The sequence below is a fragment of the Uloborus diversus genome, chromosome 6, assembly GCF_026930045.1.
Source record: "Uloborus diversus isolate 005 chromosome 6, Udiv.v.3.1, whole genome shotgun sequence".
Classification (NCBI taxonomy): domain Eukaryota; kingdom Metazoa; phylum Arthropoda; class Arachnida; order Araneae; family Uloboridae; genus Uloborus; species Uloborus diversus.
Genome location: NC_072736.1, coordinates 137454789 through 137468915, shown reverse-complemented (window position 1 = coordinate 137468915; position 14127 = coordinate 137454789). Strand labels below are relative to the sequence as shown.

At 34.6% G+C, this 14127-nt stretch overlaps 1 protein-coding gene across 1 annotated transcript; it reads left to right on the top strand.

The window, feature by feature from the left end:
* Window positions 1-264: 264 nt before the first annotated feature.
* On the top strand, window positions 265-13632 carry LOC129225141 (uncharacterized). Its single transcript, XM_054859702.1, has 6 exons — window positions 265-424; window positions 2102-2154; window positions 6883-6993; window positions 7192-7239; window positions 8899-8961; window positions 13411-13632. The coding sequence occupies exons 1-6, from the start codon at window positions 292-294 to the stop codon at window positions 13513-13515; spliced, it is 513 nt and encodes a 170-aa protein (XP_054715677.1). The 5' UTR covers window positions 265-291; the 3' UTR covers window positions 13516-13632.
* Window positions 13633-14127: the final 495 nt, after the last annotated feature.

Sequence of the window (14127 nt, the reverse complement as noted above, 5' to 3'; positions counted from 1 at the left end):
GATTTTCCTCATGCATATTATTACATGTTTTGCCCTGATTAAATATTTATCTTATTTTAAACATTTAAAAGCTTACTTCACGACAATTGTACTCACGAATTTTTTGCGAAAGAATGAATTGTACTTCCTGTTGTTCACAATTTAGCCACAAAAAAACGTTTCTTATTCATTCACTAAAAAAAATACACGTTTCAATGCGCAATCAGTATTTAATACTAAATGACGCATATAAATTTAAAAAAATCATGAATATCATTCGCATTGTACTATAGTTTCGACAAATGTATCATCATGTCGTTGAATTTGTTGTATTTCATTCTCGTTTGCTTTTCTGTGGCACGAGCAGATCTAAATCAGGAAAGTTTGGCTGCGGAAAAAGAGGCGAGCCTTTACCCATGTTTTCGAGATTTAAGATGTTTTTTAGGTTTGTGAAATCATGAATTACTTTTGACATAAGTGCATTTATATTCAAGGTTTTTACTTAAAAATGAATAAATCTTTTAGAAATTATTCAGTATTTTTGCAATTACGATGAATAGAAACCTTCTTTTGTGTAAATACCATAAACTTGACGTCTAAGTTCGATTACGCATTAAACTGTGAATGATAAACTCAGAGATGGTGGGATTTGTTATGATGTGACTTTAAGCTCAAGTTAGATTTTGTTATAGCTTGACCACCAAAAGAAGGCGGATGACCTTGAAGCAAAAACATCATTTGTATCAATTGTAATAGGTTGTTTGTTATTATTTTGGAATGTATAGGATTAGCGAGACCATGCCTCTAACTATTCGGTGCTTTCTGGCGGATTCTACCTGTTACAAATGATACAAATGATGTTTCGCTTCAAGGTCAGCCGCCTTCTTTTCGTGGTCAAGCTTTAAAAAATTAGTAAAAACAAATAACAAAAAAATGTGTCTATGTCAACGAGCCCCAATCTCCCAGGAAATGGATCCAAAAGATAATTACTGTTGTAGTTGAATCAAATTTAATATTGATTTCTTTTCCATTATGTTCTGTTATTTCCGATTCTTTTGCTAAATTTTGAAAACCTGCCTTGTATGCATAAACTGAGCGAATGTACAATGGAGGCAGTGAGAGGCAAAGGGATACAAGTGGCAAAATTAAAAATTTGAGATCACCAGTACTCGTGGTAGGTGAACCTTTCCTCTGTCTTGGGGCAAGAAATGGTACTAGTAGCCCTGTTAGTTGCTGCTATACAGCATGATTTAGAAAACAGCTTCAATGAAAGCCTACCTAGGATGTTATTTACACGCGTTTTGCTCAAAACTTATGAAAATGTCCACTTACATTCCTTTGCTTCTCACTGCCTCAATTGTTTGCGCGATAGAGTTCCGTATGGTTATGTTTGGTTAATGATTTTAATCTATTTTTTTGTTATGTTTAAATATTTTTACTTTCAAATCAGCGATAAATTTTAAAATTATCTCTTTTAATGATTATTGCCCAAAATTCATACGTTTTCTCCAATTAAGTTTTGTTTATTAGCAATTTCATTTTTCGGTATGGAATTTTTTCTCTTTAACTCTCGAAAGCAATCTATAAGTCTTTGAAATTTGTAATCATTCCTGGTGGCTGGTAAAGTGATACAATGTAACGTAATCGTGTGCATTAAGAATAGCACATATTAAAAATCAAAATCAATAATGAGCAGGCAGAGCAATTTTGCAAGACTTGTTCACCATTGAAGTTAAAACTGTGCAAGAATAAATGAACACTTTTTGCAGTTACAGTTGAATAAATACCTTTGTGCATGAAAAGTAAAAATAAGAAATAACAACGTATAATCGCACAAAAATTGAATTGCTTACACGTGTTTCGAGATTACAGGGAATCCCCTTTTCAACGCAAAAAAATTGAGTAAATGGATGAAATGACATTGAAAGAGGGTTCCCTTGTAACCCCGAAACATGCGCATGCAGTAATTTGCAGTTTTTATGCAATTATACGCTGTCATTTCTTATTTTTACTTCTTGCAGTTCTTTTTACAATAAAAAAAATCAGACAAATGATTTCTCGTGACAATGCGTTTTATTTGTTATTTTGTTTATTACTAAGAAGTACTTTGTATGATTTTTAGGAGAGGAAGAAAAAGCAAAGATGATAGAATGCCAAAACATTCATTCAACGGAGGTAAAGTAGGAATTTTATCTGTAGTTAACTCCGGAAAAAAAAAAAAAAGCACGCTCCACCAAAAAGTAGTGCAGTTTTTCAACTAGGTTTTTTTATAATGTAAATATTTTAATGTATCATTATTTATTACTTTTTTTATTTGGAAAAAAAAAGTGCAGTTCGAAGATGGACTTCAGATAGAGAAAATACAGAGTTACTTTAAAACTGCCAACATGAAATTCGTTTTTGTTTGATTGTCACGCGTCAATTCGTCACACCGCCAAATTTCACTGGAATAAAAATGCTATTTATGGTATTTTCGGCGATTAAAGTGCACTGCTTGACAATTGCTGAGGAGCAATTACGTATTTTGAAATAGTTAAGAATAGACAATGATTAAAGAAACAGAACTAAGTACATGGTTAGCAGGGAGGATGTGCCTTTATTTTAAGTACAAAATAGTATAGATGTTACAGCATCGATGAAGTAAAAACTTAAAAATATAAAAAAAATCCTACTTAGATGATTTTCAAATAACCACAAAAAATTAGTCTAGGTCAGAATGATGGTGAATGAATACCTCAGTATGATGTGTGATTACCAAGGACAGTAATGCACATTTTGCACCTGTTTTTCAAACTCCCCACTAAACTATCGAGGAGTGCTTGGGGGCTATTTTGCCACTCCTCTCTCAAGGCGGATTTGAGTTTTTGTACTGTTTTGGGAGGGACGGTTCTTTGCGCAACACGTCTGCCAAGAGCATACCAGGCTCGTTCAATTGGATTTAAGTCGGGAAAGTAAGCAGGCCATTGCATACGGAGAATGCAATGGCCTCCACTTTGCAATTAGTCTGATACTTCAATGCTCCTGTGTGGTCGTGCATTGTCGTCCAACAACAGAAAGTCTGGACCTACAACCCCCCCCCCCCCCTAAATAGACGAGCATGATCCAGTATAACTTCTCTGCAATTCCTTTGTGACGTAACGCTTCCTTGTCCAAAAATGTGATTCGGTGTTCTGCCGTTGTGCATGAAGCCTGCCACACCATCACGCCTGGGCCCTATTGATCACGTTCACAAACAAAGTTTTGTGCATTACGTGTTCCACGCTCTCTCCAGTGGCAGATTCAGACGATCCTGTTGGGAGGGGCGAATGACTAATTCATTATACTGGGGGGGAGGGGGGGGGGGTTACTAATGAAAATAAAATTTAAAAAATAAGAACTGAAGCATGTTTTTTCCCCCGACTAATGTATATGATTCAGAGAGTTTGAATGAAAGTTAAAAGTGTTTCGAGTAACATACACAATAATAAAATGAAAAAAATAGAAGAATTTCTATTAGTATTCTGGTTCCATATCCAAATTAAACCCTTTAACTTTTGATTCGTTTGAGTACTCATGAAGTTTTTTCAGTAGCCATTTAGGTTCTCAATTGTACTTTTTCTTTATAAAAGAAAGGTTATAGTGTCAAGATGGCATCTCTTTTTACTAGTTTTCGTGCCGAAAAATAATGAAATACAAAAATTGCATTTGTAAATAAAATTTGAAGATAGTAATGGATTTTTTTTTTGATTGAGCTGTTAAACATTCGCGCATTAGTAGGAGAGCTTGCGGGCTCTCCAACGAAAATATTTGTTAGGAACGTATTTTTAGACACTCTTTGGTGGTTAATAGGAGGAAAGGAGGTTTAGAGGTACCTTTCCTTTAAATTAAATTGATTTAAAATTGATTTAAAGTCGAAGGGTATATTTTCGAAAATATAATTGTTTGCATCTTTGGTGGCTTGAAGGGAAAGGATCAGATTCAGGAATTTCTCAAATTTACAAGCCTTTGGAGAAGGAAGGGGAGCGATCACCCCAATCGCTCCCCAGTGGATCCGCCACTGGCTCTCTCCACAGTAGTTGGTGACCGAAATCATTTGTCACACTGACACGAGATTCGTCGTAGAACATCGCTCTAGATTAATTTTGACGATCCCAATCAACATGGTCCTTACACCTGCGAAATCTTTCTCGACGATGGATGGCGTAGTCAAAGTTGGATGCAACGTTCCGTGCATACAATCCAACATTATTTAATCGGCGTCAGATGGTTCTTGCTGAAACATGCGTACCGGTAGTGGTTGCAAGATTTGCACTTTCAACTGTATGTCCAGGAATGAAATTTATTTTCCTTTTTCCAATAGGGCTACATAGCGATCCCCTGAAGGGGTAGTGTTCTTATCCCAACCCCCGGCATGCTTTTACAAAGCATTTACACCTGCAGCAGCCTTCTTTAATCACGGGATGACACCTTTTGACGCACCCATTACAGTAGCTACAGTGGTGACACTTTGACTTGCTTCCAGTCTTCCAGACGCTCGTCCACGATCATCAAATGATGTCCTGTTGACATTTTACTCTTAAATATTTCAAAAACCAAACAGAATTTCAGAGAAAAAACTTTTTCAACATAAAGCACTATTTTTGTTAAACACCAAACAGCGTGAATTTTCGTATGAATCTTGAGCTTGTATGCCCTGTTTTCTACAGATAACGAGTCTTGATCTATAGTGCAGCTGTGACCTTGACTATGTTTACCTGTTTTAGGGAAGTTTAGGGAAAAATAGACGTGTTATTGGCTCAGATTTTCTATTCTATTCAAGAGTCACAACTGACTACAACTGTATTTATGTCGAGGACTGCATACTAAGTGCCTTGCCTCCATTATTTTATATACCGATAGATGGCAGCACCATCACCGGATCGAACAGTTTATGAGAATTTAGAACTAGTTCAGGAGCTAATAGCTGCCTGGTGCTAGCACCCCCAGAGGTATCGTTTCACTTGGAGGACATTGAGACCACGAGCATATTTAACGTCGCCCAGTCCCCTTTAATGACGACGGTGGGTCTTCGACCATCGAGGTTCGAACCCAGGACCCTCCGGCCCCGAATCCGACACTCTACCGATCGGGCTACCACGGCCCGCTCAGATTTTAGTTGGAACATTTTGAAGAACTACTAAGAAAGTTTCTCAACTCAACTTAGCGCCAATTACCCCTCCCTATTTTCCGAAACAGAGGTAAACATTGTCAGAGTCGGAGCTCAACTTCTCAAAGACTCATAATACAACGCCATTTGAACTTGAATTTATTTCCATTGGCCAGCTGTCTGAGGCATAAATTTGCATAAACCACTTGTTCCTTAGCAATTGTCAAGCAGTGTAATAATAACCACTGATCGTCAACCAATTACAGCTACAAGGTTGGTGCGAAGCTCAGTCACGTGACAATGAAAAAAGTGGGAGGTTTTCATTGATCTTTTCTCATGATTCCAAAATGAGTAGTACTATTTATCAGCAGGTATACTTGTCTAAATAGCAGTTTTGAACCAAAAATAAATGAACCAGCATCTAGCTTTCATTTGAATTTTGACGTCTTGAATTCAAATTATGTTTTCCACAATCCAGGGTTGCGATTGGACCCTACTCGTTGAATTTCTTGTTTCTGCAAATGGAATGGCCAAGAAATTTGCACCCGTCATATCATGACTAATGATTTTCTAGAACTGGTAATTCGAGGCATATCTATAAGAAAAGAAATGGCAATTAGGATGCGGAAATAAAAATAAAGACTTTATATATATGACCGATATCCACCTGTACACTTATCATTTTTACACCGTATAACGTTATGTATTTTTTTTCCTTATCAATCTTAAATGATGAAAATTAGTAATCTGGAAATTTCGTATCTGGAGGAAGTTTTGCTTTTTAAGTTCATTTAATTTGATGTTCTTCCTAAAAAAACGTAATTTTTACCCCCCCCCCCCTAAAAAAGGAAATCTGCTTAAGTTAAGCTTTAAATGAACGTAAGCGATTTGTAATCATGGTAACGAATATTTGTCCTCTTAATCTTTACTAATAATAAAGCTGAAAGTTTCTCTGTCTGGATGTTTGGATCTCCGTGACGCGCATAGCGTCTAGACCGTTGGGCCGATTTTCATAAAATTTGGCACAAAGCTAGTTTGTAGCATAGGAATGTGCACATCGAAGCGATTTTTCGAAAATTCGATTTTGTTCTTTTTCTATTCCAATTTTAAGAACATTTTCCAGAGCAAAATTATCATAAGATGGACGAGTAAATTACCAAGTTATCACAACGTGGAACCGTAACACGGGCAAGCCAATTGGCGAGACATTCACCGTACATTATTTGTAAATATACAAGCGAACCAAAAGACCTTTTAATTTTCTACTACGAGCAAAGCCGTGCGGGTACCACTATTAAATAGTAAAACAACGAGTTAGCTTATCCTCGTCGTCAAGCCAATTCGAAAAATTAGAGTAACATCAACTTAGGTCAAGTGAGGATAATAAGCAATTTGCGATTGCTCAATAAATAAAACAGTTTGCAAGGAGAAAATTTAAACCTTTTATCTTCTCAAGGTTCTTGGATCGTTGAATTGCAATAGTATGTCCCTGAGGTGCTCCCATCATACATTTGTACATTTGGTTCGAGCAAACTTAATCGAAAAGATATTTCGTGGATAAAGGTTTTTGATATAATTGTTTTTGATTGAAATTATTATTTTTTTTCTTATTATTACTATTATATAAAAAAACAAATTGCATGGATAAATTTATTACTTTTTTACGTTTGAATTTCCAAATTATAGCCACAAGGGGGGGGGGGGACTTCAAATGCGAACTGAGCACTTATTTTGAGGAAAAAGTGTGATTTACGATGAAATATTTTTTTTTTATGTAGACAGTTATGAAGATCTTACAATATTTAAGTGAAGCATCCAAGGGAAAAACAAATACAAAAGAACCTGAATTAGCAGCAGAAGATTTTTGTGCTTTAGAGGAAAATTCTAAGGTGTGTATGTTTCAATTGTTTTAATTGTTTCTGTAGAAGAGTACAAACTAATTCAGCAATGAAATACAACAGAGGCGGGACCTGTAATGTTAAAAACCTCGCTATTATAATTAAAGGATATAAATAATTATAGTTTGCGTAATGTTTGAATTTTTTTCCCTTTGGCTGTGGCTATAATTTACTCTTCTTATTTTGCAGAAAGAAACGTTTACTCTAGTGTTTCAGAAAATCATGGATGAAGTCAGTGTAAGTAAACTTATCTAATTGGTACGGCGTTTCTCTACTTTTTGGCATTTGTGACCAAGTTTACAATTGTTGTAATTTTCATCGCGTCCCACTCCTATAATAACAGCATAAATGCTAATTTATGTTCAGTATTTTGACGTTAAAGCTACACTTCGACCGTAGCTACAAATCTGCGCAAAAACTGTACTGTTTGACCACGAATTGTATGTAATTTGGCAATCTGCCAAGTAAAGACGATTCCATCTGAATGAATCTAGCAGGGGAGAAGGGAAAATAACGATGGGATTTTGATGCACGCGTTTTATGATGTCACTAGTGCCTTATTCATTGATTGCATTCTCAAAAATAAAATAAGGGAAAAAAAATAATTACGACAGAAACAACAAAAATAAAATAAAATACGTATTTTCATTTCGTTCGGGAACGTAAAAGCAAAATGGTTAGCTCAAAACTTTTTTGTGCATAAAGAAATCAATTATTTTTTGCCGTGAGAATATAGATCTAATATACTTTAGATTTAAAAAATATTGCTGTGAGTAAATTTTCATTTTTATAAAACTAAGGCTAAATAATAGAGAGGCAAATGTGCACATCTGAAACAAACCAACTAACATCTCTATAAACTAATAGATACGTCCATTTCCGCCTATAAACCGGATATTAGCCTTTCCATGGAATCGATGGTCAGACTGTAAGTGGTTATTGAAACTATATTACATATTCTTGCAGATTTCATTAAACAGTAGTACTTCAGGTAAATAATATATAACAACGTTTAATAGCACAAAATTCAAGATCGCTGCTGAAACGTGACTCTGCAATAGTTTAGCCACAAATCATTAACTTTTGAGTGAGCCAGCGAACAAAATTTGCAGATTATTTGTTACTCTTCTCAAAAGGCACACTATACATGTGGTTTCATAGTTCATGGGCGTGCTACATCAAATTAGCTCTCTACCCTGCTTTAACGATTGGGGAAAATGGTAACTAAAAAAAAAAAAAAAAATATCACGAACTTTGAAATTAAATATCTTTGCACCTATGACAATATAACAAAAACATATTTTCAAAGGTAATTGACGATCTTTAATTGAACAATGGTTTTGCTAGCAAGTAAATAGTTTTTGAGATATGAGACAAAAACTGAAAAAATGCACTTAATTCCAAGATGACGACACCAGTCCCCCTCCCTCCCCTTCCTCGGAGACTTTTAGCGCGTCATCAGAAAATCTTATGAATGCGGGTAATTGTATGTGGGTGATAATCTTCCGTACTATATGTTTTTTTTTTTTTTATTTATATTTTTTTTGTTTCATCCGCATTTTAGCCATTGTTTACTAGACTAAATATGAAACATCTACATCACATAAATGTCAATAGCCCTCATATCATAACTTGATAGCATTATATTACATCTTTTGAAGCTCTGATCACTTTACATATGATGAAAAACGAGTGATTTTTGTCATACATCATTTCGCAAAACTAAATTTTCAGATTTTGCTTAATACGTGTTAATCTCTGACTGTGTAAAAAAGTGAAAAAATGCAAGCATATTGTTATGAATGAATACTTTTGTAAAATAAATAAATTTATTTGTATAGAACATGCAAATTTATTGTTAGCATTTCTTAAAATATTTTTGTAATCTATATTTAGGTGAAGTGTTCAGAAGATGGCTCAAATCAAGACGCTGAATGTGAAACCTATAAGCTATATTCGGTACTTTATATGAATTTCTTAAATATTTCATTAAAAATTAATAACCTCTATATTTTGCATTTAAGAGCTGCAAATACTGATATCGTTTTGTAATAGTTGACTTTTAGGGAAAAATACTCTTTTATGTATGTCTGTCGATCGAAAAAATATAGTTTCTTAATCTTCCTAGAAAAAATCATGTATTATGTATCTCCTAAAAAACGAGCTGATGTGTGCATCACATGACTTCCTTTTACTCCAATTTAAAGATAATAGTTCCTCGGAGTGAGCAAAGAAACAATTTAAATATTTTCACCCCCGAACCGAAGCAAAGAAAACGTTTTATACAGAAAAATTTTCACAATATTGGCAGTTTTAATGTGATTCAATGGTTAACTCTCTAAATATGGCCAAATTTAAACAAGGTGAAAAAAAACGTCAAGTTTGTCGCCAAGTTGGCGACAAAACTTGGCGACCAAAAGCTTGGCGATATATTGCCAAGTGTTTGCCAAATTATAGCACCGCTTGAGTTTACATTGAAATTAACAATGATTTTACCCCCAAAAAGGTGTAAAAGACCCCCTTTAGAACATCCGAATGCAACCAAAAGAGAAGGTGCACAATTAGACCCCACTTGGAGTCTATGTACCAAATTTCAACTTTCTAGGACATACCATTCTTGAGTTATGTGAGATACATACGCACATACACACACACACACACATACGCACATACATACGTACATACGGACGTCACGAGAAAATTCGTTGTAATTAACTCGGGGGTCGTCAAAATGGATATTTCAAGTGTCTGTACGTTCCTAGGCATATATCCACGTGTGATCGAGTCGAAAAAAAAACTCGACATTTATTCGGGGGTGAGAAAAATCGAAATTAAGGTCGATTTTTGAGTGAAATTTTTTTTTGCGAATACAATACTTCCTTTTTTGTAAAAGGAAGTAAAAATATAGGGTGACACTGACACTGATACAGTACTATTGAAAATAGAGAATATCTCTGAAGTTTTTGAAAAGCAACTAAAACTTATGCAACTTAAAAGTTTTGTGTCATTTTTTTCAAGAAGCTTCGGACGCATTCAAACACGGTTTCTTGTTATTAATCGTGGTTTACATTGTTTTAAACGATGAAACATTTTTAAGCTGACTTTCTGTGTGTGAAAAAAGAAAATAATTTAAAAAAAAAACTATTCCAAAAGAAAACTTTTAAATCCAAAGAACTGTTAGCAATTAACTTTATTTTACGTAAGCGCGGTACCCGCACGGCTTTGCCCGTTGTAGAAAATTAAAAGGTCATTTGGTTCGCCTGTATATTTACAAATAATGGATGATGAATTTCTCGCCAATTTGCTATGTTCATTTGCTCGGCCATGGTCGTGTATGGTAATTTGCTCGTCCACGTTATGGTAGTTTGTTCGTCCCCGTTATGATAATTTGCTGGGTAAAATGTTCTTAAAATTGGAATAGAAAAAGAACAAAATCGAATTCTTGAAAAATCGCTTGGAGGTGCTCCCCCTTTTTGCTACGAACTAATTATGTGCCAAATTTCATGAAAATCGGCCGAACGGTCTAGGCGCTATGCGCGTCACAGACATCCAGAGATCCAGAGAGACAGACATCCAGAGACACTGATTTCAGCTTTATTATTAGTAAAGAAAATCGGCCAAACGGTCTAGGCGCTATGCGAGTCAAAGACATCCAGAGATCCAGAGAGAGAGACAAAGATCCAGAGACACAGACTTTCAGCTTTATTATTAGTAAAGAAAATCGGCCAAACGGTCTAGGAACTATGCGCGTAACAGACATCCAGACACCCAGAAAGAGAGAGAGAGAGAGACAGACTTTCAGCTTTATTATTTGTAAAGATTTTACTTATTTACGTGCTCATGCAAGAATTTTTATTTTTTACCATGTCTTCCAAAGTAACAGTTTCTATAATAATTGTATTCCACATCATGTTCCTCTCAAATTAAACCAGGCATCAAGTGATGTAGGATTTTACAACATCGTTACAAATGACGGACATCAATGTCATACATTGTATACAAATTTTAAAGTAACGATGCAAAAGCATTTTTACTTTTCAGAAACTTTGTTCTATGTGTACGAATTTAACTATGTACCTTATATCTTACATAAAAAAAGTAGGGGGATGTGAGGCAAAGTGAAATGGTTAAGATAATTTACTTTTTTCAAAATGAACAATTTAGAAATTTGTTCCGAAAATTATGGTGCATAGAGAAAGAACAATATATTTTATAATATAATTTGCATTGAAATATTGTTTTATTTCTGGCAGTAAATTTGTACCTCCAAAAAAAGTGGAAAGTTTTCACTCCTTTTTCTTTCATGGGGTAAAGTGAAAAATAAAATATTTTTATTATGAAATATTTTCTATTCGATCATTAAAGATATTGTTGGTCAAATAAAGGAGTAAATAAAAGAAAGAATGAATAAATGAAACGGAAATGAAACAATAAGCGAATAAATAAATAAATTAGTAAGTTAATAAATGAGAAAAATAAATCAGTTAGTAAAATAGTGAATGAATAAATAAATAAGAAAATTATTAAATGAAAGAATGTAAATGAAAGACTTAATAAATGAATGCGTAAGTGATTTGATAAAAGATTGAATAAGTAAATGAAAAGGACGAAAAGTCATTGTTTTAAGCTATTCGAATCTCAGGCTAACCTGGAAATAAGAAAAAACTACTACTTCAGTAGAGTTGTGGGCACTTGGAAAAGTTTACCGGAAGAGGTGGTAATGAGCAAGGGGGTGGATAGTTTTAAGAGGGCCATTGATCATCATTGGGAACTAATAAATTGACTAGGACCAGCCTAACTGGGCCAAAAGCCTGTTACTGGTCGTCACTTTTGTATTTGTATTTGTATTTATTTGTAAATGAATTATTTCACTTTTCCCCATCTACTTTACCCCGCATGCACTTGACTAACTCTACAAAGCATTTAAAATACAAATTACAATACGAGTATCAATTTTTGAAAATTGCTTGTATTATCATATTCTTTGACTTTTAGAGGTAAATATTTCTTGACTGGAATAGACTACAAGTGTTAGTACATGGTTGAAATATTACTAGATTGGTGAAGCTAAAAGCTGAGAAAATATTTCACCATTTCACTTTGCTCCGCTACTTCACTTTGTGGGGGGGGGGGGGCATGACCGAGGGGACATGATTCAGTTGTTTAAATTTATTAAAATGAAAGATGTTATGGGGCTGAAGTTTAGCACTGAAAACAGGACAAGGGGTAATTGTTTTAAGCTATTTAAATCTCAGGCTAACATTGATATTAGGAAAAATTATTATTTTAGCAGGGTAGTGGAACCTTGGAACAGCCTACCGGGAGAGGTGGTAATGAGCAAGGGAGTAGACAGTTTTAAGAGGGCCATTGATCTTCACTGGGGATTGTCAATTGACTAGGACCAGTCTAGCTGGGTCCAGAGCCTGTTGCTGGTCGTCACTTTTGTATTTATATTTGTATATTTGTCCCGCATCCCTACATATACAGTAGACCCTCGTTTTACGCGGTTTCAATTATACGCTGTTTAAGATTTGACATTTTAATTTTATTTTACGTGGATGAGTTTCGGTTTTACGCGGATGCGGCAATGCAAACAGATAACATTTTCCTCTCTTTCAAAATCCAAACTCCTAAAGATTGCAGATTACGTGTAATAAACTGCATTTTGGCGTGCTAATAACCGAACTTGGGGTGCCTGGAGACATTTTATGCGATTGGTTCGAGAGCTCTTTCCAGAAGTAAAGTTATTAATCTCAAACAGTTCAGAACTCACTGGAAGAAGAACTTTTAGGTGTGACAAAGGAGACCAAAACCAACGAGGATACCGACTTCGTTGACACACAACCAAAAACGTTCACATTGAAAATTTTGAGCCTTACCTAGACAATAGAGATGATCTTTCTGATTTGTTAGTGAAGGAAGATTCTATCATGGAAATGATGCAAGTGATCATGGATGCGTTAATGCTCAGCAAAGAATTACAGAGAAAAATTCTTAATGACTGCCAAAAGACTATCGTAGCCAGCTCCTCTTTATAAACAGGACACGAAATTAACTTATGTTTTCTTTATGCATGTTGTGCGTAAAAGTCGAAATAAGTACACATTAAACTTATTATACAATTAGTCATCACTAGAATGAAGTATTTTTTTATCTATGGAACCAAACCCCTATTTTAACACTAGTATTAGGTCTCAATTTACGCGGTTTCGATTTACGCGGCATTTCCGTGGAACGTAACCCGCGCGTAAAACGAGGGTCTACTGCATTTTTTCTTTCTCTTCTAGACAGGTTTTTTTTTTCTTGTCATATTAATTTTGTGTTCATCTAAAAAAGAAAAACACTTAATTTAAATTTTGCTTGGCTAACTTCTTGAGCTTCTACAAATATGTTTATCTATTTGAACAGGATTGTTTTCTTGCACTTCTTGATGAATACACCAGCAAAGAGGAATGTGGACAAAGTGTCGAATTGAAGAAAGGATTAGGAGATACAGAGAAACGACTTGGATAGCATTGAAAATTTAAGTCAAAATTACATTTGAAGATTTTATCGGAAGCATCAATTTCTGAGGAAAGTTTTCAAAATATTAAAAATGCATGAAATGTATTCAAAATACATAAAGTTTTCTTTCATATGACAATTTGAAATTCAATCCATGCATATATTCATCAAACCTACGAAATGCGATGACATAGCAAATTAAAACTCTTAAAAATACGTTAACTCTTAAAAGTACGAAGAATATTTCGATAATTGGGAATCTGGCGCAGTCGTCTCATTTTTGGCGTAAATAATTTTATTTTGGTAACCCTGCTGATTTATAGTAACCCTATGTGAATAGATATTTCCAATGTCTTTGTTTTGATTTGCAAAGAAAAATACCTCTCGAGCAGGTGCTGGAGCCAAAAACTCACACCAATGAAAAAAGATCGCCAGATTCCCAATTATCGAAATATCCCCAAAGTACGTCTTATAGTGAAGTTTAAATGAAAAAAAATTAAGAAATGTAAAAGGCTTAAGAGTAATTTTATAAAAGACTGTGGAAAATTTCTAAAATATTAAGCATACATCTAATATATACTGGTGTAAGAAATTAAGAGAATTTTTAGATTCGGTCTATTA

What these genes read in the sequence shown, in the direction of transcription:
- LOC129225141 (XM_054859702.1), top strand. Translation starts at nt 292, where the DNA reads ATGTCGTTGAATTTGTTGTATTTCATTCTCGTTTGCTTTTCTGTGGCA. An exon ending in AAAACATTCATTCAACGGAG is followed by an intron (nt 2,155 to 6,882) that starts GTAAAGTAGGAA and finishes TTTTTTATGTAG; the next exon opens with ACAGTTATGAAGATCTTACA. An exon ending in AAATCATGGATGAAGTCAGT is followed by an intron (nt 7,240 to 8,898) that starts GTAAGTAAACTT and finishes ATCTATATTTAG; the next exon opens with GTGAAGTGTTCAGAAGATGG.